Source organism: Hyperolius riggenbachi, chromosome 10 (assembly GCF_040937935.1).
Source record: "Hyperolius riggenbachi isolate aHypRig1 chromosome 10, aHypRig1.pri, whole genome shotgun sequence".
NCBI lineage: Eukaryota > Metazoa > Chordata > Amphibia > Anura > Hyperoliidae > Hyperolius > Hyperolius riggenbachi.
In genome coordinates this window covers 97250744-97263551 of record NC_090655.1, presented here as the reverse complement: position 1 = coordinate 97263551, position 12808 = coordinate 97250744, and the positions used below count along the sequence as shown (strand labels likewise).

General features: G+C 39.8%; 1 protein-coding gene and 1 long non-coding RNA gene across 3 annotated transcripts in view; one reads left to right on the top strand and one right to left on the bottom strand.

The window, feature by feature from the left end:
• Positions 1-12808, top strand: part of LOC137535960 (uncharacterized) — a 376361-nt gene that overhangs the window by 159507 nt on the left and 204046 nt on the right. For both annotated transcript variants that reach the window (XR_011024488.1, XR_011024489.1), the window contains one exon: positions 9309-9357. This is a non-coding gene — a long non-coding RNA (uncharacterized lncRNA). The remainder of the gene's footprint in view (positions 1-9308; positions 9358-12808) is intronic.
• PCDH15 (protocadherin related 15) overlaps positions 8661-12808 on the bottom strand; it is a 1564441-nt gene continuing 1560293 nt past the window's right edge. Inside the window, exon 38 of the mRNA XM_068257852.1 lies at positions 8661-9309. Coding sequence (XP_068113953.1) covers positions 8764-9309 — 546 coding nt within the window. The 3' untranslated portion in view covers positions 8661-8763. The remainder of the gene's footprint in view (positions 9310-12808) is intronic.

Genomic DNA, 12808 nt, shown 5'->3' with positions numbered 1-12808 from the left:
ATATATTTGTATTGCCTTGATTGCATAGCATGGACAGTACATGTAAGTTAGTTAATGTGGGTAAAATTGTTTAATGTACATTAAACTAGTCAGGTAAAAATAATGTGTTAGACAACACAGTGGGTAACCTTACCATCTGGTCTGTGTCACAAATTTCCCTTCGTTAGAGCTGTAGTAGAAGCAGTTGAGTGTTGTACCGTGTTAGCCATCAGTAAAAGCAAGGAGTTTTGAATCAGGATGATACCATTTATTGGCTAACTTAGAGCTGTAGAGAGTCCCAACAGATTTCCATAATAAACCAGCATTCAGCAGTAATCCACCTGGAAGCTTCCTACATTATTCCACTACGTTCCGACCTCTGCACTGGTGCAGAGGCATCTGGTCCGGTTTATTACTCAGAAGTGCGAACCGTACCGAAAGGCTAAGCTCACTCTATGTACGATGCATAAAGCCTTGCTTCTTTAGAAAGGACTGTAGTTTTCAATAAAATACTGTAGCACAATCTTGCAGTACAAAAATGTGGACATAATTTTAACTGCTCCACTACTGAGGGGTGATGGGAAGACCTTTTTGACTATAGAGTGTGTGTGTGTGTGTGTGTGTGTGTGTGTGTGTGTGTGAGATGGGAAGGGAGTGGGGCTCTGGCTGATTGTATGGTGTGTGTGTGGGGGAAGAAAAATGGGTTGCTCTGGCTGCCTATATTGTGTTTGGGTATTCTGGATAGCTATACTGGGTTGGGGGTATTTTTCGACACTCTTCCTGGGAGCAAATTCACCTTGAAACTTCCCTGCTTATTAGGCATGATGTGAGTTGGGTATTCAACATCAACTTTCTGAGAAAATAATCTAAGCTTCCAATAGCTGTCCCCCCCCCCCCCCCACACACACACACACCCCTAAGACATTCAGGCTGCTTTCACACACGGTGTTGTGTGATTGTCCTGTGGCAGGGGAGCCCGCTGGAGGACAATCATACCATTTCATTTTTAAATTCGCTGTGCTGAGGGGGTCATTTGCGTACCTGCGCCTGCTGCTCGGGGACATGCATGAATTTTGTCTTATCAGCGCGTGCACGATACATCGGTGCTGCGAGAAACCATGCAGAAGAGGTGCCTGTGATGGCTACTGAAAATTGTTTTATTTCTGTCGTGTCATTTTTGCTATTTATTGTATTTTGCTGTTTACTGTATTTAATAGGGTGTGTACCATAGTATACATTAGTGCTGACCAGGACTGGTAGAGACTGGTCATTATCTTGGGTGCATTGTCTTCTGATTATCTCCTGCTGTGTAGTACAATGCCTGAGAGTCAGCTAGTCTGCCGTTTATCTATCAGGCTAGATCAGGTATGGGCAAACTTGGCCCTCCAGCTGTTAAGGAACTACAAGTCCCACAATGCATTGCAGGAGTCTGGCAGCCACAGTCATAACTCATAAAGGCAAATGCATTATGGGACTTGTAGAGTTTGCCCATGCGTCAGCTAGATTAATAGGGTAGAGGGAGAGTTCACAGTCAGTTGAGCTTTGGAGGAGAAGATGTGAACATTTGAAGCTTTCTCTCCCTTGCTGTGGATGGACTTTGCTATTGGAGACACATGTGGATTTGTATTCCCTGTTGCTGTTTGTAGCTGTGGATTATCCGTTTATGGCTATGCTAACTGGACTGTTGATATGTTCCAGAACAATTAGAATAAAATTATTGAATTTATTCCTTGCAGTTGCCTGTCTAATCAGTGTCACACAACTATATCATCACAGTGCCATTAACCCAAATGCAATTGTGTGTCAAACAGTACTGCTCGCCAACACACTGAAGAGTCTGCACCTCTTCTGCATCATCCCAAGTTCTTCCATTGTGTCACACTGTAGGTAGTATGATCAGTCTCATAAAGACTAATGGCCACTGCGATGTGGGAGCGGCGGGGGGAGAGTACTGTGATGTGCTGCATTAGTGCGAAAGGGGCCTGAATTTGTAGAATAACCCCAATTCTTAGTTTTCAGGACTTCACTTTAAAATGATCTCTGCAAAATGATTTTCTTTCTTTGCAACTAGTGTATGTATACAAGGGTCATCCAAAAAGTAATGGCTGCTTTCTTTTATCTTCCGCACAAGGTATTTTTTTCTGTGTAATTTAACTTGTATCTCTCAGGTTAACCTCTTCTCTCCCTGCACCGCTTGTCACCTGACTGCAGAATCAGGGTAGCTGATTGTTCAGCAGCATTAACATGACCCCACAATCTCCAATAAATCCAAGTCCTAGGTGAGGAGTGTAATGCTACTACAACAAAAAGATTTAAATCCTTGTACAAAGATATGATAAATGCTTAAAGTGAACCCGAGGTGCAAATAAATTGATGATACATAATTATATTTATAATCCTACTCCATAAAGTGGACCTGAATGTTTGCACAGGACAGAAGGAAACCATAGAGAAATGCACCCTGTATGTATTTAGAGAGTTTAGCCGGTCTAATTCCCCCTCATTGGTGTCTAATCAGAAGTTGTAATTTGATCTCTCCCTGTGTCACCTGACTGCCAATGAAGATAAAGCAGATAAGCTCATTTGAAAGCACGGGATGTTAATAGGTCTGTTTCCATGAAAGCAGGGAGTAGAAACAGTACAGATTTATTGCAGAATTTGTATCAGCTGTAACAAATAAATGTGTTTTTTTAAAAGGTTATTATGCTGTTGCGTATCTTTTAGAGTGGGGAGGAAGTTCTGAGTTCAGGTCCACTTTAAAATGACTATGCCATGGTTTTATTTTATATTTAAACTTTACAAAGTAGGTTGAATGTTATACTGTTTCTAATCAGTGGCAGCCTATTAAGTGTCCCAGAGTTAGAAAAAGGTCAATAGTTAATGTATTTTCTCTCTCCCTGCCCTCAGAAGTTGTATTCTTCTGACTTGAATGGCTGTAATTAGCTTACCTGTTATGTTTACTATATTGCTGACAAGGCACCGACAAGACAGAAGCGGTCACTTCCACGCCTAGAAAGTAACTCTTTCAGGCAGCAAAATAAAACAAGTAAAACAGCCTGGTTGTTAATGTTTTGTACTGTACATCATATACATTTTTATGTCCTCATCTCGGGTACACTTTAAATAAAGAAGATGATTATGTGCAGAAATCATTAGAAGGTACAGTGGCCTTATTCAATTCACCTTTTCCCCTAAGTTATCTCCTAGAAGATCATATCTCATCTTCTGTTTGAAATAACTTTTCAGTACTCTGCAATTGAAAAAGTTCCAAAAGAAGGCAAAAAGGTACTGTAAAATTATTTTGCGTATTTTCTTGCTTGCAGTTGGCTTAAAGAGACTCCGTAACAAAAATTGCATCCTGTTTTTTATCATCCTACAAGTTCCAAAAGCTATTCTAATGTGTTCTGGCTTACTGCAGCACGTTCTACTATCACCATCTCTGTAATAAATCAATGTATCTCTCTCTTGTCAGACTTGTCAGGCCTGTGTCTGGAAGGCTGCCAAGTTCTTCAGTATTGTGGTTCTGCTATGAACTCCCCCATCCAGGCCCCTCTCTGCACACTGCCTGTGTGATATTTAGATTAGTGCAGCTTCTCTCTGTTCTATTATCTTTTACAAGCTGGATAAATCCTCCTCTGAGCTGGCTGGGCTTTCACATACTGAGGAATTACATACAGGCAGAGCTGTCTGCACTCTGCAGGAAGAAATAGCCTGACACTTCAGTGGAAGATAGCTGCAGGGGGAAAGAAACACATAAATGATCTCTTGAGATTGAAAAGGAAGGGTGTATACAGCCTGCTTGTGTATGGATGTATTTTCTATGTGTGGACATACTGTACATCAACCTACTTCCTGTTTTGGTGGCCATTTTGTTTGTTTATAAACAAACTTTTTAAAACTGTTTTTAACCACTTTTAATGCGGCGAGGAGCGGCGAAATTGTGACAGAGGGTAATAGGAGATGTCCCCTAACGCACTGGTATGTTTACTTTTGCGCGATTTTAACAATACAGATTCTCTTTAAAGGGCATGTTTTTGATAAGTGATTAAAATATCACCAAGGAGAAAACTTAGGCAATAAAGTGAATTGAATAGGGCCTCTGTGTCTAAGGCCTGAGACGCACTTGTGATTGTGAAACGTTGTAAAAATATGCTAGCTTTGCAATTAAAAATGAAGTGATTTCTGGAGCGAGTTCAGGAACAGTAATTTTTGGCCCTGCTTCCCCTGTTGGGATCATGGCCTTTCACTTTCAGCATCAAACTGCTTTTGGAATTGCTGGCGATTCCTAGAAAGCATGAATCACTACTGAAAGTGCTCTAGTGGGCCCCTGGCCTCAAAATAAAATATTTCCTTAACTGATATATTGGCAATGTCCTTTACTTGTCAGATGACCCTCATATATATATATGCAACAAGTATGCTGTTAACTAGCAAACTTTTTTTTTCTGGAGTCCAGTAAACCTACATGACAGTTTTACAGGTATATAAGGGAATACAAATATCTCAATATGTATAGTATACTGGAAAACAGATCAATGATATGCAGTTTATTCTGGGTTGTTGAAAAGTCTGTGGTAATTTGATGCTATTTTTTACAGCTTAAAAATTGACCAAATGCAGCAACGAATTTCAAACTCCATAAATGTATATAAAATTAGCATAAAGTTTGCATCACCTCAACATTATTTGCATCTCATTGACCAATACTGCTTGGAAAAAACTAATTTCTAAAGAGATGAAGATGAAAAAAAAAAAAATTAAGTACAGTAGATATGTTGCTGCAGCGGATTTAAAGGACTACTGTAGGGGGGGGGTCGGGGGGAGAAAGAGTTGAACTTAGCCAGGGGGGCTTCCAATGGTCCCCCGCAGACGTCCTGTGCCAGCACAGCCACTCACAGATGCTACGGTCTCCGCCTCCAGTTCAATTCTGGAATTTGAAACTTTAAAGTCGGAAAACCACTGTGCCTGCACGGTCTTGTCCTCGCTCCCGCTGATGTCACCAGGAGCGTACTGCACAGGCACAGATCATACTGGGCCTGCACAGTACACTTCTGGTGACGTCAGCGAGGGCGCGGCTGCACAGGTTGCAGTGGTTTTCCAACTTTAAAGTCGCAAATTCCGGAAGTAAACCAGTGGCGGGGACCAGAGCATCGGTGAGTGGCTGCGCCGGCACAGGACATCTGCGGGGGACCATTGGAAGCCCCAGGTAAGTTTTTTTTTTTTTTTTTTTCACCTATCCCCTTACAGTACTCCTTTAATAGCTGTAGTTAGGGTTGTTCAATGAAATGATGATAAATGCTAGTTTTATGGTAATTTTTTGCAAATTTGTAGAATAGGACCATTCAAAAGCAGCTGCATTTAATTGGGCCACTTTTAAGTTGCATATATTTTCATGTTATTAGCATAACATTTACATCAACACAGTATTAGCATTTTACTGATTTTATCTGGAGATAATACCACATGACCTAGAATCTGGAATCTCACTTTTGTCAGAAATGTTTGTAGACATACCAGCACTCCCATAACAAAACATGTCAAGAAGCTAACCAGTATACAAAGCTTTTTAGATCTATTTATTTTAGGTTTGTTTATCCTGTGAAATATAAATCTGCAAAGCGTAATCCTCTGTGTCAGGGAAGTAAGTGTAAAATGCAAAGTACGCTTACCTCCATTGTAGTTAGCCAGAGAACGTGTGCTTCAAATCGGAGATTCTGGCAATTTGTGTGATATCTTGGAGAACATTTAAGTTACAGCATGCCGTACAGCTAGTCCCCTAAATATGCTGAGTCAAACTAGCTCAGGGGCATTTCCACAAGGCATGAGCTCTGCAGCGCTCTGGTGTTGTGATTATAAATTCCAATTAGAATTTGTGGGCCGCAGCAGGGGGGAAGTTAACTTACGCTTATCGACACCTATAGCCGATACGCTATACTTTGAGGTCCATTTTGTTCTCTCGCCAGTATTTCTTCCTTCAAATTGGATGGTGGAAGTATTCAAGAGACATAGAATGTGATGTGAGGTGTATTTGCCATTTGGTGGCAACAAGGGTAAGTTAACTGCCCCACCTACCATGGCCCCAAAATTCCTAATAATCTGAGTTTAGAAAACCTGAATACTAAAGCTTTACAGAGGTCATGCCTAATTACCACGCTGCAAAAAGCCCAGCTCTCAAGCACTATTCCTCCAGTGAAATTTTGCACATCCCTCCCTGTCACACAGAAGACTGCACTTGTTGGAATTATTGGTAAAAAAAAAAATTAAACCTGAACTAAAGTCATAATTAAGCTGCAAGATATCTGTGAGAGGATGATTGATTTCTGTGCCTTACCATGATGAAAAGCTCTAGAATCCATACATTTAAAATAACGGAAAAGTAGTCAAGGAAAAATGACTACTGCAAGCAGTGCAAAGTTGTAGGTCTTAAGCTACTTTCACATAGGTGGGCTGTGCCTGACAATCGTATTGCTAACGTGATGCAATTATAATTAATGGTACTGCTAACGTCCACGCATTTGCAGTGCAGTGTGACAGATCTGTTGTCAATAATGTGTTACTGCATAACGCCTGCATTAACAGTTGCAGTAAAGCATATTTTCTATGTACTGTATGCATCACAACGCCAGCATAATGTACAATGCAACTTTTGGCCTCTGTTGCATTGTGATCTTGTTATTCCAGGAAACAAAATGCAACTCCCTGCTGTGAAAGTAGCCTAAGTCACTGGCGGTTGCCCTTCCTTCTACCTCTTGCTCTGTAGCCCAAGTTATTCTGCTTTTCCCCTGAGGTACCTCTTGCAGAGCTGCTCTGATCACATCTTTGCCCCAGCCATGCCTTATATCCAGAGCAGGTCCTAGACTTTTTGCTGCCTGAAATATCTTCATTTCCATTAATCTCTTAGGTGGAGCCCTTTTTATCTGTTTCGGCCTGGATGCTGATGGGCGAATTAATGGTTGCTGATGGGCGAATGAATGGGTGCTGATGGGTGTTTAGGTGTAGGTTGGTGGCTGGGTGCCGACAGCTAAGGTGGCAGGCTGGAGCAGCATGCGCACAAACACACATGCACACACATGGCGGTTTCACACACAGGGAAACCAGAGGGCAGAACGGCACATGAAGAGGAAGCGGGGCTAGCGGAGAGCAGTGCATATTTAAGTATGGGGCGTGCCAGCACACACAGACCAACAGCAGGCAAGTTCTGTGCTCCATGGTGAGTTGGACAGAAGCAGTAGTGCAGAGGGAGAGACTGAAAAAAGATCAGCTGAGTGTAGAGCTGATGCTGCCCCTTACAGTCTGCTGCCCTGAATCATGTGGTTCAATCTGCTTCATGCTTATATCATTATTGCAGCGCTACACAAAACTTTTACTATTGTGAGTAAAAATATTAAACTTTTTTTTTATTAATTCCTTCATAATAAAAAGAGGGTTATCTCTCTGCAGTGCAAGCTAGTGGGACAACTTAACCTTTGCTTTGATTACTTTATATTTATGAAAAATGGAACTTCATTTGGTCTTGTGCCTAGTGTGTTTTTAGCTGTGTAAGGACTGTATGACATTTATTTCATCGAAGGCAAATGTTTAAAGCCAAGCCAAACTATTTGAAATTCTTATCTAGCTGTCATTGTGACAGGTAGACAGATACCGTTACTCAATTTTCTTTCAAATTTTTAAAAAAAAAAAATCAAACTACAAAGAGACTGTCCTTTTGAATTCCTTCAAAAACAATGACATTTCTGTGACAGACTGTGGTTTTGTGTTGGTCAAGTTTGAATTGCTAACTTGCTTTGCTGACTTGGTTCCATGAATATCATTATGAAGAAGCTATTCAGTGCTTGACTTCAAGATAACCTTGCCAGAATTTCTTTTATCTTAATGATACAAAAGTGGGACACATGTCTTAATGCGTGCCATAAACTGAAAGATTTAATTTGAAACTGAGGAAAAAAAAGTGCATTCAGCACAACTTGTATAAGTCCCTGAGATTGAATCCTGATGTCAGATTCCGTATTTTTAACAATGAACCATAGCATACAAATATGTCTCTTTTAACAGATTACTTCAAAAATATTTTGTTATATTTTCTGATTTAACAAATAGTATATAGAAAAAATGTCATGCTCAAGGCCTAATTTTATCTTGCAGCACAAGATTCAAGTGTAATATATTTATGCTGCACAGTAGAACTGCGGTAACAAGCTGTGAGATCTTAAATAATTTCTCCCCCATTGGGGACAGCTTATCAATTAAAGATACTTGATGCAGGCAAAACCTTCAATGGTTAGGAATAAATAGCGTGAGTGCATTTATCAAACCCTTTCGTAACCATTTATTAAAAATAATTAAAGACAAAAAAAAGAAGAAAAAAAAAATCTTAAAATGCTGGGGCACATTTCTCACTGTATCTGGAAACTTGTTCAGTACATGCAAAATTATAAAGAGCTAAACTGTTTAGAGATTCTAAGCAGATTTAGAGGCACCAATTATTTAATTGTGCACCAAGAATCACATTTTGTTAAAATGAAATTGATATTTGGAAAAAACATGTTTAGAAATGGTAATGTTTAAATATAAAACCAAAGCAAAGAAAACATGTTTAAACTACTAAATTAATAAGGAGTCAAAAATAAAAGTTTAGCATTGAATCAGCAAAAGTGCAAATTCAATGTAGTATTTGTTCTGCAGATAAAAGTAATTTCATGTATGTGCACAATGCAAGATTTATTTCTTCTTGTGGTCATAAAAAGTGCAGTCTATTACAAATCAAAGTTTTTGTTTAAAAAAATATCATAGTTTTGTCATTGGTATGTGAAGATTGTTCCAAGGTCCCATCCATAGTTCCTCTTCATCTGACTGAGTCTGGTCACTGTGGAATTCCAGTGGCTCTTTTATGTCTTCATTATCAACCACTGACTCCTGTTCATCTGTGCTTTTTAATTTACTGTCCCCAATTTTAGAAATTATATTTTTGGCCATGCCAGTGCTAGAGGCCATTGATATACTAGAAGGTCTTGTGTTCAGTTTTATAGAGGCCTCTTTGGATAATGTGTTCAGCTGGATGTTTTCTTCATGTGTCACTCCAAGCCTGTCTAGCTTCTTGAAGTGTTTTCCAAGCCTTGCTGGTGATGCCATTTTCAGATTGTTTGTAAGGCAAGGGCGTCTGGTTCTAATTACAGATCCATTTTGGGCAATGTAAAGATTCCCATTAATATTGTTTTGTATGTTTGGGTGGCTTAGACGGTTTCTTTGGGATTCAGGAACACTTTCTTCTCCAGTTGAACTAGTTTCATATTCTCGATCCAAAACCAATTTGATTTTCTTTTTTCTTGCAGCCTGATAAATAAAGGAGAAAGACCAACAGTCAAATAAACCAGAGAAATAGTATGTAAGCTGTAAGGCCAGCCTTATAACTTGATCCTGAGAAAAATAGAGTGTAATACTGGATCCTGAACAGCAATGTTGAATTTCATTTTAAAATGTGTCTGCCTGTAGAATAGTTCTGGTGTGATATACCAATAGATGTGCAAGAACTATTGGTGATATGGATACTGACTTTGGGCAGCTGCTTAACTTTATGCTCCATCAGTATCCATGTTTTATTTACCAATAAAACAGGATTGGTTGCTCTTGGCAACTATTTCACATTTGAGCCACTTTATTTTGCACATGCTTTAAAAAAAATCATTAGTATTGTGTCTTACTGAGAAAATGTAAACCCCTTAGTCACTAGACCATAAATGGGTGCCATGCTATTACTTATAAAAATGTTGGTGGAACATGAATGTTCCTCTCAATTTACTATATGCAAAGGTACAAGAAAATGAATTACTTACATTTAAAATTGAGATCTTATTTTAGGCTGCTTTCACAGTAAGATGTTACAGGCGCATGTTAGTGCAGCCTGTAACGCAGCCAACCGCAGAGCAATGAAAAATCAATGAGCTGTTCACAGTGCCCACGTTGCGTTACATTGTAACGCAGCATGTTCAAACAAAGTGCTGCATGCTGTGCGTTATACGCGGCTAAGCCGCGTTAGACTGTTTGCACATGCTCAGTGATGTTGGAGGAGGAGGTCTCCCCTCCTCCTCCGTGGCCAGCCACATGGCTAATTAATATTCACTGCACTCACTGACGTGCAGTGTTTACTTCCTGGAATGGCCGCTCTGTTGCGGTGATTGCCCGGCGGGACCATGTGATGCGGATCACGTGGTCTCCGCATCCCATAGCATGAAAAAGGTGCACCAGGAGCGGCATAACGCGGCTCTTGGTAGTGTCCTCCTACAACACCACCAGGCGTTGCGTTAGGGGCACGTTATGCAACCTATAACATCCCCTAAAATGCAACGTCCTCGTGGGAAAGAGGCCTTAAGCATAAAAGAGTAACCAAGCAGCTCGGAGTGACCCAAACCACTAGGAATGTATAGAGGCATAAAAGAGACCGAAAAGCCCTCCTACTAATAAGCAATGCTTGGTAAAATGTTCCTATTTTAAGTATGTGTGTCAACTGAAGCTAAAGATAAGGCTACAAAACAAGACTTGTGAGATGCTAAATGCAAAATGGTCAGTAAGCTAAAGACATCTTAGAAACCCTATCAGGATCCAGTTTCTGTGTGAAGAGGAACACAATTCAAGAAAGTAATATATGCAGAAAGCACACAAGTTTGAGAATGTTGGTACATAGTAAGTGATAGAGATAAACCACTGCTATTCACTTATATAAGATATTTTATAAGTTAGTCCAAAATATAGCTGAGAAATAAGGACTCACACGATTCATGCACACATATACCTATGTTCCCATAGACCTGTGTATGGAAATGCCACAAAATGGACTCTGAAGCATCAAACTCATTGCAAATAAAAAAGAGGTTAGAAATGACAAACACCAATTTACATCAGCAGTGCACGAATCAGTCATGACTGTTATTGGAATTAAACCAAAACATTTTTATTTGTGCTAAGTACCGTTAAAAAAAAAATCGTATTGTACCCTGTATATTATTTTGTAAAAAAAAATCTCCCATGTGAAGGGGCATTGCTGCTCCTTCGCCCCTTCCCGCACCAATGTGTTGCAATCACCCTGAATTGCGAATGAAGTAGCGGGCAAGTGCGGTGGTAGGCTGCTGCAGCCGATTTAGCTGGCTAGTGAGGGACACTGCAACTGCTGTAAATGATGTTAATTCTTTATACTGTGTATCTAACACCATGTTATACAGCAGAATTGAGCTAGTCAAGAATAGAGCGTTTCAGCCAGCTACTTAATGGATGAATATGCTAATGTTTAAGTGGTATTATAGTATAGTATCAGAGTGGTAGTGTGATATTTTAGTAGCATTGTTTGGTCCACATAAATTTGATCGTCTAAATTTAAAAAGCCAAATACAGTAAATCTGAGTGATGCATGTGAGAAGAGTGCCTTGATATGAGTAATACTTTTTTTATATTTCAATTGATTTTATTTTTGTTAGGTGTTGAAATGGCTCAGACAGAGGACCAATGGGTCCAAAGATGCTTTGAATCTGGGCTCCTATGCGCACAATAATTACAGCGATAGATACTGTAATTACGCTAGAGAATTTGCAGCAAGAGGTGGGAGGTAATTAGTGGCGGTGTGTAGTGTGTCCAGTGCAGCTACCTGGAGGGCTTTAAAATGTGTGGTGACCCGACGGGGAGCTCTGTGGGTCTTCTTATTAAAGGAGACCACCAGATGTTGCGCCGGAAGATGGCGGGCAAATGTTTGTCGTGTTTAGGTAGTGAGGCCGTGGTGCTGAAAGACAGCACCACAGCGTAAACCTCACTCCCCATTGCCCGGTAAAAGGGAGCTTCGCTCAGGCTATCACCTGAGTAATGCTCCCTAACGACCGGCCATCGCGCAAAAGAAGCAGGCAATAGGATTGGACGGTAATCCTTGCGCGATGCTAAGGTGATAATTAACTTGCATCTGCAAGCTACTTGTCACCTTGAATCGGATATGGCCCAAAGTGTGCAGTAATCTATTGATCATTGCTCAAACTGCAAGCATTCTACTGCTCAAAGCAGTGTAGTGTTATGTGGCCATCTGTGTTCTATCATTTCTGCTCTGCCCCCTCACTTGGAAATGCTCCAACCTATCCAATTTAGACTTTTGATTGACACACTGCCCAAAATCAATTGAAAATGACTGTCAGATATATTGTTAGGGCCATTGATGAAAACTCGATAGGTGTATGGCCAGCTTTAGAGTTTCAATTATGATTGTGTTTTACAACTCTTCACAGATCACATTATACATACTCCTTACTGAGTGACTTACACAAGAATAAACCCCCAACGCAACCACATTAACCAGTTCACCCCCAAGGGTTTTTATCCTAACGGACCAGAGCAATTTTCAGTTGTCAGTGCTCCTCCCTTTTATTCCCTAATAACTTTATTACTACTTATCACAATAAAATGATCTATACCTCGTTTTTTTCCGCCACCAATTAGGCTTTCTGTGGATAGTACATTTTGCTAAGAATTTTTTTTATTCTAAATGCATTTTAATGAGAAAAACAGAAAAAAAAAGAAAAAAAAATCATTATTTCTCAGTTTTCAGCCATTATAGTTTTAAAATTAAACATTCTCCTGTGGATAAAACAAACATGTTTTATTTGCCCAGTTGTCCTGATTATTAAACCATTTAAATTATGTCCCTATCACAATGTATGGCGACAGTATATTATTATGAAATATAAGTATTATTTTTCTGTTCTGTTTTTTTTTTTGGCCATAATTACAAGCCCCTATGTAATAAATTAAAATTAATTTTCCCCCATAAAATATAGAATAAAAAAGCTGAGTCCCTAAGGCA